The sequence below is a fragment of the Argiope bruennichi genome, chromosome 5 (assembly GCF_947563725.1).
Source record: "Argiope bruennichi chromosome 5, qqArgBrue1.1, whole genome shotgun sequence".
Classification (NCBI taxonomy): Eukaryota; Metazoa; Arthropoda; class Arachnida; order Araneae; family Araneidae; genus Argiope; species Argiope bruennichi.
Window position 1 is genome coordinate 51,239,731 of NC_079155.1, and position 17,138 is coordinate 51,256,868.

General features: G+C 26.1%; 1 protein-coding gene across 2 annotated transcripts; it reads right to left on the reverse strand.

Annotated features, from left to right (window-relative positions):
* Window positions 1-6,784: 6,784 nt before the first annotated feature.
* Window positions 6,785-16,988, reverse strand: LOC129968154 (NADH dehydrogenase [ubiquinone] 1 beta subcomplex subunit 10-like). 2 transcript variants are annotated; one of them, XM_056081973.1, is made up of 5 exons: window positions 16,841-16,988; window positions 15,311-15,394; window positions 12,235-12,370; window positions 10,583-10,722; window positions 6,785-6,977 (listed from the first exon to the last, which is right to left on the reverse strand). In XM_056081973.1, exons 2-5 carry the CDS (start codon window positions 15,390-15,392, stop codon window positions 6,868-6,870), a joined length of 468 nt encoding a protein of 155 aa, XP_055937948.1. In that variant the 5' UTR covers window positions 15,393-15,394; window positions 16,841-16,988; the 3' UTR covers window positions 6,785-6,867. The 2 variants fall into 2 exon arrangements, with proteins under 2 accessions (XP_055937948.1, XP_055937950.1); XM_056081975.1 differs by having other exon boundaries at window positions 16,853-16,933.
* Window positions 16,989-17,138: the final 150 nt, after the last annotated feature.

Genomic DNA, 17,138 nt, shown 5'->3' on the forward strand with positions numbered 1-17,138 from the left:
CGAATATTATCTGCTTAGTTCTCTTCATTTTGTAATTATCATGTTAACTTATATTCGAACAGCCGGACATCTTCTGAGCAGATTTTACTCAAGATTTGATAGAAACCTGCAAACTGGATGGAATGATCGTATACCAAATTTCAACTGATTAGCTCAAAACGTTTTTGAGTTATCTTTGTCACAGACAGACAAGCGAACATCTTCCAAAAATGTATTTTTTCTAACTCGGGAGGTCTGAAATGTGGGGATTCTCCAAAATGTAGAGTTCGAATATTTTGACGATTCCTTTATTTTCTCCATACTACGTATACGAAAAAATAAAAAAAGAATAAAAGTGAAGCATATACATTTTTTTTACAAATTCGCATGTTGAGCGAATTGTTGAACATTGTTCACATTTGTTGAGCGAAAATATTTAATGATTTTGAGAAATAAATATTTTTAAATGCTGACAAGTGGTTTTGAAGTTCAAAAAGCGCATTCAATTTAATCTTTCACATTTTCTTTTTATCTTATTTTAAACTTGGATCGTCTTGTTAAACTATTTTGGATAATCGTATCCAAAAATAGCTCAGATTCAGCTTGATTCTCTCTATTGTTATTTTAACAGCAGGACAACAAATGATGATACAGTCTAACGATGATGTAAGAACAAGAGTCATTAGGTTGACTGCTCCCAGAGATTACGTGTCTGGAGGTTATTCGCGTGCTGTTATTTTTATTACTAGTTTCGGGAATACTCGACTATTGCTCCTAGACGATTTTATTTCACCGAGGGTTGATGAGCAGTGAATAAAAGAGCAAAGTTTTCTGGGGATTTTTGATAAGAATTATTTTTTTCCTTGAGCAATTCTTACTAAATATTGATTTTAAGTATCTTTTTGAATCGTAGTATTTGATTTTAAAAAGGAACTCGTGCCTTCTTTTTTTTTATGCAGCTTAGCTAAAAACAGTCTTTCATTGACTTTTATTTTAATAAAATCAATGCCAAATGATGCATTCGCAGAAAAATTTCGTATTCTGAGAGACAATATATCTCTGCCAATAATAAAGGAGTGTGTGTGTTTGTGTGCCTGCGTGTGCGCATATACAGAATACATCGTTCGATGTATAGTTATTAAATATGAAAAAGATATAGTTATGAGGGTGAAATTGTGCATTTCAAATTGAATTTTTTAAAATAACGATTAATTACAATGTAAGCAGATTTTGATGTTTTTCCGCGATAAATATTGAAAATATAATTCCAGAAAATAGAATTTTATACCATTTTGAAAATTGTCTTTTTCATAATATTAATTTAACTATCGCGCAATTTTTTCCAGAATTTTGATACTTAAAAAATGAGTTTGCACCGTGTTTAACAATGATTTTTACAATCACAATAACATTCAAACAATTATTTTATTACATTTTTCAATGATTTTCATCCGTTATTAAAAGTTAAGGAAGAAAAATGCTGTTAATTTATAAGAAAAAAAGTGAAATTACATAACCCGAAAACTTGGTGCGCTATATGAAACAGATTACCAATTTTTTTAATAATTTTAAGGATTTTAACAGGAAGGTTCATACACACAATAAATTGAACAGGTATAAGGTTATTAAAATATCGCGGCTTTAATATCTGTCACCATGCGATGTTTAAAAGTACTTTATTGAGTGAATCATGAATTAATAATGTATAAGATTTAATTGAAATTAAACACAACCAATATTACCGGAGGACGAGGTAGCTAGTCTATTAATTTTTATTCATTCGATATCTGCAATAGATATTAAGACTTTCTAATTCAGATATTGTAAGGTTACTTAGATTAACAGATGATGTCACATATTTCTCTGACTCATACATTTTCCCAGATAGAACCAGCAGGAGTGATCTTCACAAAATTTCCTCGCATATTTTCTAATTAAGATGTCGTTGGCCACCTCCTACATAAAATTTTGAAACCAAAACTTGATACAAAACTACAATTGTAGTCATAAAATCACATACCATATTTCATTTATTTAAGTCTTTGCGTTTTCCAGTAATACGTTTATATTCTTGATGATGACAGGGGTCAGGTCCTTATTGCATTTGGTTCCAAATTTGATATATATTTGCATTGTATATATCAAACTTGTGTACCAAGTTTTATCTACCTAACTTATATATCAAACATATATACCAAGTTTTATCTACCTAACATATATCAAATTTGTGTACCAAGTTTTATCTACCTGACTTATATATCAAACTTGTATACCACGTTTTATCTACCTGACTTATATATCAAACTTGTATACCAAGTTTTATCTACCTAACTTATATATCAAATTTGTGTACCAAGTTTTATCTACCTAACTTATATATCAAACATATATACCAAGTTTTATCTACCTAACTTATATATCAAACTTGTGTACCAAGTTTTATCTACCTAACTTATATATCAAATTTGTGTACCAAGTTTTATCTACCTGACTTATATATCAAACTTGTATACCAAGTTTTATCTACCTAACTTATATATCAAACTTTTGTACCAAGTTTTATCTACCTAACTTATATATCAAATTTGTGTACCAAGTTTTATCTACCTAGCTCTTTAAGATTTGTAGTTATCATGTTCACTTGTAGTGGGATAGCCAAGTTTGGATTTTGTTCAAAATTTGATAGAAATCTACAAATTTGGCCTTTATTCCATATCTCAAATTTCAGCCATTTAGCACAAAGCGATATTGAGTTATCATGCTCAGAGACAGAAATAATGTCAAAAGAGTTTTTTTTTCCCGGCCTCGGAGAAATCTAAAATGTGGAGATTCATCAAAAGCTCGAATTCAAATTTCTTGACAATTACTATACTTTGTGTATGAAGAACCAATAAAGTAGGATCAGAACTGTATCATTATTGAGATAAATGATGGAGGAAGAATGTCCTGAATATATCCTTGCATCTTGTTTCTATGGGTACATAGATAATCACAGATACATTTATCAATGGATATATCCACAACTAAAAATCAGTTAATTGATTCAAAAGTAGGTGATAGTAGTATGATCAAATTAAGTAGCAACTGCTGCTGCTTAATCATATTATGCTACTACCAGCATTAAAAAAATTAAACATTTAATCACTGAATTAAAAATGTAACTAGTTACATTTAGTTCCACTAAACTTCAGTTTGGTCCGGAATAGCCTGGTTGGAAGGGCGTTGGATTCGCGTCTCTTGCATTCCGAGTTCGAACCAACCGCCCGAAGACTACTTGTGTGTATGTTGACTGCTTCATGTATAAATCTGTCGCGGTCACAAAGTCCTCCATGTCGAGAGAAATACCACTGGGGGTACTGGATCAGGGGTGAATGTTCTCTGATGCAGGTCTAAATTACGATCTGTGGAAGAGTGAATGAAATGCATGAATGAAGTCCGTCCCGTAAAAAGGGTTGTAACGTGTGTGTGTAGCTAAGTCGTATTCTTTACCCTAGATGGCGCTACTAAAAAACAAGGAACGCACCCTTGGCTTTAAATCACCAGATTTCAAATGTCAGTGGGTTTATCTATGACAAGTACTATTATAAACAACAACAACAAACTTCTATATGGTAGCTGATAATCACTTTGTTGTGTAATGTTAATACTATAGGAGGAATTGCTGATGATAAGTGAAGTATACATATTCAAGTTTTAAAGATGAGTTTCAGGAATTAATGGATGTTTCTGTCCTGCTCTACTATTAAGAAATCTGCAAGAAATGAAGAATTCCTTTTTTTTCACAATAAAAACAAAAAGAAATACAGTCATGTTACAAATTATGAATTTGACATGATAAGCATACAAAATAATGAAGTAGAATACCACAAATTCTTGTCTTGATTGATTGATTGTTTGTATTCAATCATTTGAGAATTAAAATTTTTGCATTTATTGATCAAACTTTGTTATTTTTAAACATGACAATGTTGTCTACATATATAGAAGAACATAAAATTATTTTGGAATGTGAGTATGTAGAATTCATATCAATGAATGCCACATTCACATTAAAATGTGGAATTCCTCCTTTTCACTAAGCATGGTTGCAATAATAAAAATTATATATATGTATTGAACAAATGAATTTATCAGTGACTGACATCCAATCAGAAATGAGCAATGCCACAAAAATTTTACACAAGAGAATGCAATTTTGAAACAAACGGAAGTGATCTCGCTAAAAATGAATTTAGCATTTTCACTGAATTTATTGTGTGATAATTAGCCAGATCTTTGGCGATAACTCTTGGCATGCGATTCATATCATTGTGGTGAATAGCTTATAAGCCAGTTAATAACTACGCAGCCCGAGCAATTGTTTTTGTATCATGGTCATGTTACTGGACTGCGAATCACAATGTCCCAGGTTCTATCCTCGCGCATCCCAATCGCCACAACATCTAAAATCGAATTTGTTTTTCACAACCAAATGAAACAAAAACTATACACAAAAATAAACCTATAATCACAAAATCATATACCATATTATATATATTTAAAACACTGTGTTTTTCAGTTATCATATTTACATGTTTCTAAAAATACAGACAGTCAATCACTTGGCGGATTTGACTCAAAATTTGACAGATTAGATTATAAATGTTAATGCAGCATATCGAATTTTATCGATCTAGCTATCTTCTTTTTGCAGATATTGTGTTAAATTGTATTCGAACAGACAACTTCCTCTGAGCGGATTTCGTATAAAGTTGATATACCAAATTTCATCCATTTAAATCAAAGTGTTTTTGAGTTATCTTTGTAACAGACAAACAGCTTCCAAAAATGTGTTTTCCGAACTCATGGAGGTCTAAAACATGTTGATTCGTCAAAATCTCAAGTTAGAATTTTTTCACGATTACTATATATTCTCTACACTATGTATACAAGAAATTAGAAGTAGATTTACCTCTAAATGACCCAAAAATTTTCAATGCATTTTAGAAAACTGTTTTTGTTTTTTCAATGAGTGACTTCTAATTAAAAAATTATTGTACATTAAAACAAATGAGTTTGATGGAACAACATAATAGTAAAACCAGAACTAAATAATAATTGGAGGGGAAAAAATAAATAAAGAGAAAAAAACAAGTCAAGAGAACAAAAGCAGGCCTCGAATTGAGAGAAAACAATAAATAAAAGAAAGCATTACAAAGTGGGCTGTCTTCAAGCCTGGTCTGCACCTAGAGCAGCCCAACTACTTCTACGTTAGAAGGGAGAAAATTTTTATTTTCACCTTCAATTTCTGTACAGTTATTGCTTAGTTTGTGAACTTTGATGCCTTCTGGATTTGGTCTCTGCACAGTTCCAACCTGCATATATCATCTTTATTAATCTATTTTCTTTCTACTTTATTTATCTTTACTTTTCATTTTTTATTTCGGTTGTTCAATGATCCCTTATTTAAAAAAATGTAAAAACGAAAATACAAACTTTTTAAATGATTCTGAGGTTTAGCCTAATGGACCCTCTCCCTCCTCTCCAAACTGGAGTTTTTATAAAAACTACTTTGCATTTGCTATATAAATATTAATAAAATAATATGATTAAAAGTCAGATTTTATATATATATATTGTTAGTTGCTTTTAGGATTCCATTTCATCAATTTCAGTTGTGATTATAATGCACTAAATATACCATCGCTGTTTTATGAAAATGCCATGTATCAGAAATTAAACACAGCAAATCATATGGATTTCTGATATAGCAACTCGAATAATTAGCTAGGAATGGTAAATTGTGACAATGCAGCAGTCTAGGAACAGATGATACTAACCTACACAAGAATTTAACATCAATAAAAATTTTTGTAAAATTCAACATATGTCATTTTCATATAACAATGTTAACATGGCCAGTAATAAATATGTGACAGTAAATTTGATTGAACATAATCATTACTAAACTTATTAATGATTATGAATAATCACTGAATAATCATGTGACAGTAAATGTGATAGATCATAATCATTACTAAACTTATTGATGATTATGAATAATCACTGGCAATTATACATATTCACTAGTTTATATTTGCCTTAATATATATATAGAGAGAAAGAGAGTGGAGAAACATTTTGGAAAAACATACAAATAAAAGTTAAGAATGCTTATCCCCCCCCCCCCCCCCTCCGAAAAAATACAAATATCATGGGGTGAAAAAATTAGAATTATTTCAATTTAACTATGAAGTAACTTTTATCAAATTAATAAAGCTATAATTATTTAAATTTTTTTTTATGAAAGCAAAAACATTGGAACTTATAAATATAATATGACAAACAAACTTTTTGGATTCTGGATAATGATTTTGTTGGTATTATACTATAAAATGGGAGTGTATTTTTTAAACGAGATTTTAAATAAAGGCGAATACTAATTTCTTTAGAAGCAAAATTTATTTTTGCAAAATATATTGGTTACATGTCAATACAAAGTGATGAAAAAAAAAATATTTTTCTAAACAGCAATGTTTTTTTGATAAATTTTGAGATATATTTTAATTTTAATTGAAGTATACTTGAAGTCAGAAAGAATGGTGTATGTTTATATCACATTGTTATGACGAATAAAATATTTATGAAACAAAATAACAAATCTTGCTTCTAACAGAATATAAATTTATAAGACACTGCTCAGTTTTTTAAAAATAATAACAACTATAGGTACTTATTTTCAGTCTCATCTATAAAACATAAAACTATTCAATACATAAAAGTATACAATTAACAAATGATGGAAAGTCAATAAAACATCAGTATCTTCAACAACAATTTATTTATTCTGATTCTATTTCTAACTTCCACTGATATTCCAAATAATTCATTATAATAAAAGTAATTTATTCATTTATTGGGATTCCAAGTTCCTGCTTCTTTTCTACGTTCATAAACCATTCTGTGTTTCTGTTTCATGTAGGCATGCTTGGCATGGGGGAAGGCTCCAAGATCACCATCTGCAAAAACCAAACACTTGTAAATGAATGATAATAAATACAATATTTTATGTAATTTTACTATGAAAAAAAAAAAAAGCTATTTGACTTATTTTATCAAAATACCCCTTCCCAGGAATAGTCACAAAAAATGAAAAAGAATGCATGAAAATTAAAAACCTATTTTCATAAAATTTAAAAAATAAATGTACACCATTAAAGATATATTACAGAGCACTGACATGAATGAAATATTTGTTTTATAGACACTTCAAACAACAAATATTCATCACACAAAAATGCTATTTTTGACAATTTTCATGATTATTTATTTGCTTTTAGAAGGTTGCAAAGTTATAAAATTTTTGAACAAATAATTTTCTTTTATTATGTGATATTTCATGTATGTTATGCTGATATTTTCAGATGACATTATAAACATATAATTTTGTAAGGAGTTTCTTTGCATTGAAAATGCAGATATGGTCTTTTTCTAGTTATTAGGATTTCTGACACTTCAGAGTATTTACAAATAAAATAATAATGAAATTATTATTTATTAATTATTTACAAATAAAATAATAATGAAATTATTATTTATTAATTATTTACAAAATAAATAATAATGAAATTTTGGAAATAATGACACTTTATCAAAAAATGGAAGATAGAACTTATCACTGCCATATGATATTATCATTACAAAAAAGATCTCCACATTAAGACTTAATTCATACCATTAAATTAAAAACAGACAATGTTAATTTGATGCATGTTCTTCCTAAAGTACAGATTTTTTAGCCTTGATTTTGGGCAATATCAAATTAAAAATTTATTAATTCAAATTTCTCATTTTCATTTATATATAACAACCTATGAAGATTTATGATTGAAATAAAGAAATCGAAAAAAGAAAAAGACTAAATAAATGATATAATTGATAGATAAGGTATATCTATTAAAGCATAATTAAATGGAAGCTTTTCTTCTTTAAATGAAAGATTTAAAAACTATATTTAATGAACATATTAGGATTCGAATTGTTAAAGACTATAATAAGGAAATTTTAGAATAATTACAAAAAATCAAAGGTTTCATATTTAGACAAAAATAAATTTTGGGAACATAATTCAAAATTTTTATGCTTACAGCGAAACCAATTGTAAATTATTTAATAAAATTGTCCAACAATAACATTTTATTTGCCATGAAAGTTTTAATGGTTTTAGGGTTTGATGTTATACTTTTCCCATGTTAAATCTATTATTTTTTAATGTACATTCTCAGCATTTCTGTAACCAATAATATATGTTGATTTTACCTTTTATATTTATTTGCCTATTTTATTTATATAGTCAATCAGTAAAAAGGTGAAAGAAAAAAAATAATAATTTTGGCATACCAAAGTGTGGAGAGAATTACTTCTTTTTTTTTCTCTCTCTCTCTCTCTTGTGAATATGAAAGGGGATCGGGACAAAAGTTATGCGGAAATATCCTGATTTGCAATCAACAAGAAGATCATTGATATATAATCAGGATATTCTTAGATTCATTTTTCATGTCATTGACTAATATTCCTTTATAAGATGAAACTTAATAGGAAATAAGCTCTCAATACGACAGGAGTTGTCTGTAGCAGAACTGGTTTCATACAAGAATTTGGTCTATCAAAATAAAGTTCAAGACTCTTAAAATTTAAAAATAAGGGAAAGAGATTGTCTAAAACCTGATGTTAAAATAATAGTTCACAAAACAAGAGAAAAGAAAAAAATTTCTGTATTTTAATCAAGGTAGAGAGATTGTATATTTATTGATATACTTCTTCATATGTTGTAGATATAGATATATAGGCAATATGAAACAGAAGAGTTAAGCTTTTTAATGGACTGTTCAAAATTTCTATTGCACATTTGCAAACCAAGATTTCTATTATTAATATACAATTTTATTTACTATCTTTCCCAGCCAAATACATATTCTGTAAAACTTAAGAAAAAATATCATATTATTAAAATGCTCAAGCAAAAGTTCTGCTATCAGGTGCATTAGGAGTTTATTAGTAATCATCTAGAGATGATGCACTTACAAATGGAACAACACAATTTATAGAAAAAGTTGTTTTATTTATCATGAGAATAGAAAAAAAGGGATATAGATATATACAGCAAAAAAATCAAATGATTTTTAAGAGAAATGCTGACTCTTAGTACTATGAATATTTTAAAAAAATGATTAGTTGATAGAAAATATTATTATTTGTCACTTAATATAAAACCTGGCCTAATGAAACAAATTATAAGGCTGATGAATAATGAAGGTGATTGCTTCTAAAATATTTGTAAAATATTTTCTGAACAAAATAATGAAAAACCAGGGAAAAAAAAAAAAAGTTTATTACAGATCTCAATTTGCAAGCCTGGTAAGGATTTAAAATTTTCAGCATATATCATTGATACTGAATCTTGTGTTAGCATGTTTCATCTCAATAATCATGAGTTTTTTTGGCTAATTACAAAACAGATAACTATAAAGAATTAGTACAAAATATATTTAAAAACTTTAAAAATTTGGGTACTAATATACACTCAAATGTGCATTTTCTACTAGAATGAATACCCAGATAATCTGGGACATTCTAGTAAGAAATAAGAGAGAGGATCCACCAGATTTTTCAAAATAATAGAGCAAAGATATCATGGATGATGAAACATATAAATAATGCCAGAATTATTGTGGGAGTCTTGAGCACGGAACTTCTTTTGCACATAGAAGGATTTATATATTGTACAAAAAGCCTTTTTGCAAATTAAACCTTTAGTGTGCAATGACATGATTGATATATGAAATGAATACTTATGTTTAGTATTTAAATATGCAATTAAATGAGAAATAATTATGTAATTTAAAATGTAAAAAAAAAAAAAAATCAAAACACTTGGAGATTCGTCAATATCTAAAACACTTTTTATGCTAGTATAGGGATTGAAATAATATTAACTGTCCTAAATTAGAATATGTCATCTTATTAGAAGGTTAAGTAAATTTGAAGATCAAAGTTTTAATTGAGCCAACTCATTTTTTAATTGCACACAATGCAACATTAATAACATATTATTGCTATTTTAGTAAATCATTTACTAAAAACTATTCTAATTTATTGAAATTATTTTTTTATCCATTAATACTGTTTTAAATTTTATTATTTAACTTATACTTAATAAAAATTTCAAGTGATTTCTGTATTGATCTTTTTTCTGATTGCATTACTATTTAGATTAAATAAATTTATTGAATTGACTTAATTTTAATAATGATTCTCATTTGAGACAATTTCAAAATAATATAAGAGGAGTATTACTACGGAAATTCAATTTTCATTTTATCTTGGAAACTAGAGTCAATGTTACAAAAGCGATACCAGATTTGAAGTCAACATCACATAATTAGCTAAAGTCATTGAATATCATTAATAATGAAATCAGTGTAGAGAAGTATAATCTCAGAAATTTGTTTGTTCAATCAAGAGAATAATAATAATAATAAGTTTATTTCATGAAAGTAACATTTTATAACAATAAAAAAAATGAAGAAAAGAATTTGATAATATGAATCAGAATATCACTTACATTTGATAAAATAATTTAACTCAGCTTCAGCATATTCATCAAATATTTGTTTACATTTTTCATGTCTTTCATGACCTTCATACCTAACACATTCAAGTTTCCTTTTCCTTAAAATGTCTACAATAGCTGCATCAACTTTCCTATAATCAAAAGAAGCAATAAAGTATTTAGTACAAACAGTAAATCGTATTATACTCTATCAAAGTATAATATATTTACAGATTAAACAATCCATTTATATAGTTAAGTTAAATTTCTTTGAATAGTATTTTATTAAAATAACTTCACTATTTAAAAACTACTTTGAAAACTTATAAAAATATTTAATATCTATATATTAATTTGACAAACAAACTTCTTTTAAACTTCAGCCATTAGCCATTTTGGAGTTAGTACAAATTTTTGGAATCCTGTTTATATATGAAAAATTCTGATACAATCATAATTTTAAAATATTAATAGTAATTTACAGAAAAAAAATTAATACTTTTTAATGAAATCTATTATCTAAAATAATCTAAGATAATTAAAGCTATTTTTGTTTACTCAAGAATTTGAAAAAAAAGTTTATATAATATTAATATATTTTACCTTTACCTAGGATTGTAAATTAGAGTTTAACTCTCTGAGAGACAATGGTTTCCTTTAAAAAAAAAAATCTTTTCTTTCTTTTTCTTAAGCTGGCAGATGTCTCTCGATAATTTTTTTCAAAAGGCATTTTTAGAATTTAATGTAGACAATATATGATAGCCCCAATTCTAATGTTTCCCATATGAATTTGCTTACATATCCATCAACATTTGTAATAGAAAAAAATATATTGTTTGTGCCTCTGAAAAAGTTAAAAATCCTTGATAAACTTTATTATAATATTAGAATCAGCAGTCATAAAAAGTTAAGAATATTACAGCTGTAAGTATTTACATATCAAATAATATGCTTTTCATCTTTTTATTATACAAGTTATTATTATTCATCAATCATTGCATTTTTTTAACTTTAATATTCTAATAATCATAATAATTTTAAGATAAAACTGGGAACTGATTTAAAACAAAACAAAATCAAACTATGATGGAAAACACTCCAACAGATGATGAAACTATACATGTTCTTTTAGACTGATAATTTAATATTTATACTAAAATGGGAATAGGCACATATCAGAAAGAGTAAATGAGGAATGAATTACAAAACAGAATCTAACTATCACATAATAAACACTTAAATAGTAATTATATTTCCAAATGTTGATCCATGTATAGGCTGAAAGTGTGCTTCTTCTTTAAAGATTTATCATAAATTAGAAATGTATATAAGAAAATAGGGGGGGGGACCCTGTGATATTTCATTATATTATTATGAGTGTGAAAATATTGCTAAGCAGATAAACAAGTGGAATATTTTTTAATCATATTTCTGCAAAATAAACACTAAATGCTGGTAATGAAAGCTCCAACTGTGTAATCCTATCCAATGCCTGCACAAAATTTCCCATTCATTTGAAGTCTTGTATTGTTAGTTCTAATATATTTATGCTTGTAAAAGTGATTCAGTTTATCATTATATTAAATTGGTGAAATAAAATATAGTCTGATTAAAAGAATTAGAAACTTCTCAATAAATATAAAATAACCATAATATCAACTTACATATCTCGTTTAAACTGCTCATTAGCTTCATACATGCAGGGAGCATCTTTCTCGTAACATTCATCAATAGTTGGAACTCGGGGATATACTCTATGATAATATGGGTATTGTTTTTGGTTTGGGAGCACAACAGTCTCTGGATGAAAGCATAAAAAAAACTTTATAATACAATATAAATTACAACAATAAGAATTATTACATATTACACAATAATAAATGAGCAATTATTACGAGTTAGAAATTTGGAAACCCTGATGACTCCGATAAAAAAAATATCAGAGATCTGTAAACAAAGAAAATTCCATTCAGTTTTATCAGAATCTTTATACAATCAAATCTCAAATAATTGATCAATGTGACAGTTCATGAACAAATATCCAAACTTAAAACATCTGAAATGATGTATGAAGGCACAGAAAAGGAAATAGACATACTTAAAAATATAAATTTAACTATTTTATTCACGTAACTTACAATGAATAGGAAGTAAAGAAATTTAATAAATTAATATAACTATAAAAAAATTAATTACTCATTCAAAAGTGCACTTTACACAACTTCCAAGAATAGCATTTATAATTAACATGTACCTTTAACAATGTTATTTTGAATTTACAATTTTTTGCACTTTATATTTACTAAGTATAAATTTAAAATGTAGATAACAAGCATTGCCAAATATAACTCAGTGAATTTACTCTTTAATATGATTTCTTGTAATAATATGTCAGAAGCCCTTTTATTTTATTTGAAATCAGCTGCTTTTGAGGAAAAGCTTATTACTGCACATACTGGCAATGTTTAATCTCAATTAACTCTTACAAGCATGATATTTATGGATCCCTCAAATTATTGAATTACAAATGGTAAGAAAAATTTCAGCTACATGATTTTAATAGATTTGCATCCTTTATTAATTTAATTGGATAAATGAATGTGTCTAATGTTATTAAACTGCACAGTGTAAATTTCTATGCTATTTAATATCTAATTACATTTCATCTTCATCAATTTCATTTTCTTATTTCTAATGCAAAATATGCATGGAAATCTAATTTTAAAATGGTATAACATATTTTACTTCTAATAGTATATTAACTTGACTAAAACATGCTAATAAAAAGAAATAAAGAATAGCAATCATAACTGAATTTTAGATTACTGGATACATTTCATAATAGCCATAGAAGGCTTTGTTTACAGAGGAAAAATATTAAAATAAATAATCAATGAAAAGAAATATTTAAATGAAAAAACTTTTGCATACAGTGCTTTAAAGATAAGCATTTGAAGAAAGAAGAAGAAAAAAAAATTAAAAAAAAATGGAGAAATAAGCTAGGCAAGAAAAATGAAATTTTTAAACAGAAAGTAGATAATAAAAATTCAAAAATCTAAGCACAATAAATTTTTTATTAATAAAAATTGAACGTTATATTTTCCTTCTAATAGGTACATATGTTCTGGAGTAACCCTTTAATTTTGAATACAGATTGGCATATACGCTGCACCATAAGTCATTTGGATTTTGTCTCTGACAGAATTAATCTGTTGCATGTTTAATCATCATGTTTCATATGCCATACATAATGAATTGATTAGTTGCTACAAAAGAAAGACAAAAATAAAAAACAAGCCTTGTTTTAAGGAAATCTTCAATTTCATTTAGCCATAATTTAAAAGATACAATAGTAACAGCATTAATTAAAAACATATTCATTGAAATTTGTATAAAATAAGAAAAATTATAATTTGGTATTATTTCTTGTAAAAGAAAACATCCATTAAATGCATCTTGCAACACAAAATATAAGAATCAATTTGAGATAAGATGGTAGATTCATGTTACAAGTAACCATGAAATTTCATATTTTACAGTTAGCTAGACTATATTTTTCTTTATTTCCATAGCATTTTTTCTTGACAATAATATATTTTTAAAAAGCTAGATAAGAAACAGAGCTTAAGAAATTTACTATTAGGAACAGAATATTTTTAGCTTCTGAATACAGAATAATAAATAAATTGCTAGTGCTTATTATTCTTCTTCTAAAAGGGGGACAAACATTTATTAAATAATACATATGAAACAGGATTAAAATATTTATATAAGGCAGGAAAAGAAAAAAAAATCACTCATTAAATTAATATTTCATCAATTAACTCTTCTTCAATTCTCTCTCTATTAATTAGTCACCATTTGTAATGAGTTGGTTTAATGGAAATATTGGTTGTGTTTAATTTTGATTAAATGTCTTATGCTAACTTGATGTTCCCAATTCATCCAACAAAATATTTTTGAGGAATGAATTGTGACAGGCATTAAAGTAATGTCATTTTAATAGCCTTGCACAATTATACGAATATGAATTTTCCTAATGCAATTGAGTTCCATTATATCACAGTCAGATTAAAAGTGTCTGGGTAATCTATTTTAAACTGCATGTTGAGTCTTGGTAATACTATTTCATTTTCCAATTCTTCATGTAACCATACATAAAATAAGTATAATCTTTCTTTACATTTAACAATGAAAGAAAATCATGTGTTTAAATATTTGATAAATCACGTGTTTAAATATTTGAATTTTATTGTAGCAATGAAATTCAATGTTGTAAATGACATAAGAAATATATATTTAAAAAATTATCAAAATTTAGGTAAAAATTGCATAAATAGTTATAATTAAAGGACAATTTTAAAACTTATAAAAATTAATTTTGTTCAGTAACATTTTTGGGAGTTATAATTAGAAAATGCTAAAATTGCAATAACTTTTTGATTAAAATTTTAAAAAATCATGTTTATGCATATTTTTTATCCTTTAAAGTACATTGGAGCAAAATTTTATGTTTAATTTAAGTTAAATTGTCTGCTTTCACTCCATCCTTACCATCCTTTATTATCAATAAAAATATTTATTAACTTTCATCATGTACATATTTATAAGGTTCATTTATATTTGGGGGAAAAAAATATATGTTAAAGATATAATAAAAATGATATAATGTTAATTTTTTCATAAGCTAAAATAAATGCAATGTTAAGTATTGTTATAATAAATTAAATATTTCTTTACCTCTAAACCATGTTACAGGACCATCAAAAACATTGATAACTTTGTTACAGAATCTTTCAAATCCATTTCTTTCTCCCTCCATCACTATAAAAAAAAAAGAAAAAAAATTTTGATCAAATATAAAATTAATATAGATAACTAATTATTCTAGATATTATACAATTATCAATATATACAATTATTCTCATAGCTCAGTTCATAATGGAATTACAAATAAAAAAAGTCTGTTTGATGAATGATATTTATTATTCCAAATAGTTATTACATTATTAATACCAAACAAAACAGATCTACAAGAAAATCAATGTAATTATTAAAATTAATAAGCTAAACTGAAAAAATTTTTATATATAGATTTAAAAATAATTGCAATAATATAACAGATACTAGTTTCTGTAAACTTAAAAACATCACCAAAATGGTAAAAACACATTTTAAAAGATAATTGATAAATCTGCAAAACTATTTTTTTAGCATAACTTCAAAATACAAAGCAATGCACTATAATTTTTTATAATAACACTTTGCTGTTCTTTTTTCCTTCTTATACTCTGAATATATTTAGAGTAACTTAACAAGTGCAAAAGTATTATCCATTATTTTATGTACAATACTGCTATTTCATTTACACCAACTACAAACCTTTATTACTTTAAATCCAAATAAGATCTTATTTACTAGATCTCATCTTATTTAAAATCAATTAATAGGTTTTTTTTAAATTATTATTTTTATTGTGACTCTTTTTTCTCCTTATTTTTATAAAAACTAACATATGAAATAACATTAAAGTTTAATAATTTATAATACAATATACTTAAAATATTAGAAAAATGGTGCAACTCTATATTTTTTTGTTGTGATTTAATAATGTGAAATTCAGAAAGAAAAAAAAACATGACTTATTCAAAAATAAACATAAGGTAAAAAGTACACATGGATTCTATATACAGAGATATTTTAAGAATTAATCTAGTTTTATTTAATAAATAATTTAGCACCTCAAAAACAATTATTATTTAATAGTATTTGGAGATTTTTAAATAATCATATGAAAGGAGTTTCATATTTTGTATATTTGAGCAGTCAAATTGCAATGTCTCTAATTCACACAATCATTTAATAATGTTAATTCAAATATAGTTAACGGATATATGATAACATAATATTTAGCATAAGATGTATCAAATATCAAAATTATTTTGTAAATTAAATTCGTGAGATATGAAACATTGTGCATTTAATGATATAGGACAGATTTGAAAGTGAACTATCTGCAAAGCAAATGAAATTAAAGTTTTTACGATGAAACGATTTTTAAATGAAAATATGATATATTATTAGTCAAAAACTAGAAGGATAAAAATTTCAATAAAAAAACTAGAATATTTAATATAACGAAGTCCGGTAGTTTGACCTTGTATTTATAATAAAGTATCAAAGTTCATTTTAGTAACTGATTAAGAAAAAAATTATTTTATAAAATAAATTCATTGTAAAACATAGGTGGACTTTACAATATTTCAATACCTAAAAATTCACCAGGACAGTGCTCCCAAACTTGTTTAATTTGCCAAGGTTGACTCGCTCGCTTCTCAAATGAAAACAAACATAGCCATTAATATTATGTTGCCATCTTAGATAATCTTTGACATTAAAATATCTATTTAATAAAAAAAAAGTTAAGGTGAAGATCTAAAAAGCGTTGATCCAATTCAATCTCTCATGGGATTTAAATTTTTATTAAATAATATCTTATATGTTACAAACACTTTCGGAAGAAATGATTTAAAATTTCTTATTTATTTGTGTGAATGTCGCACTGTAG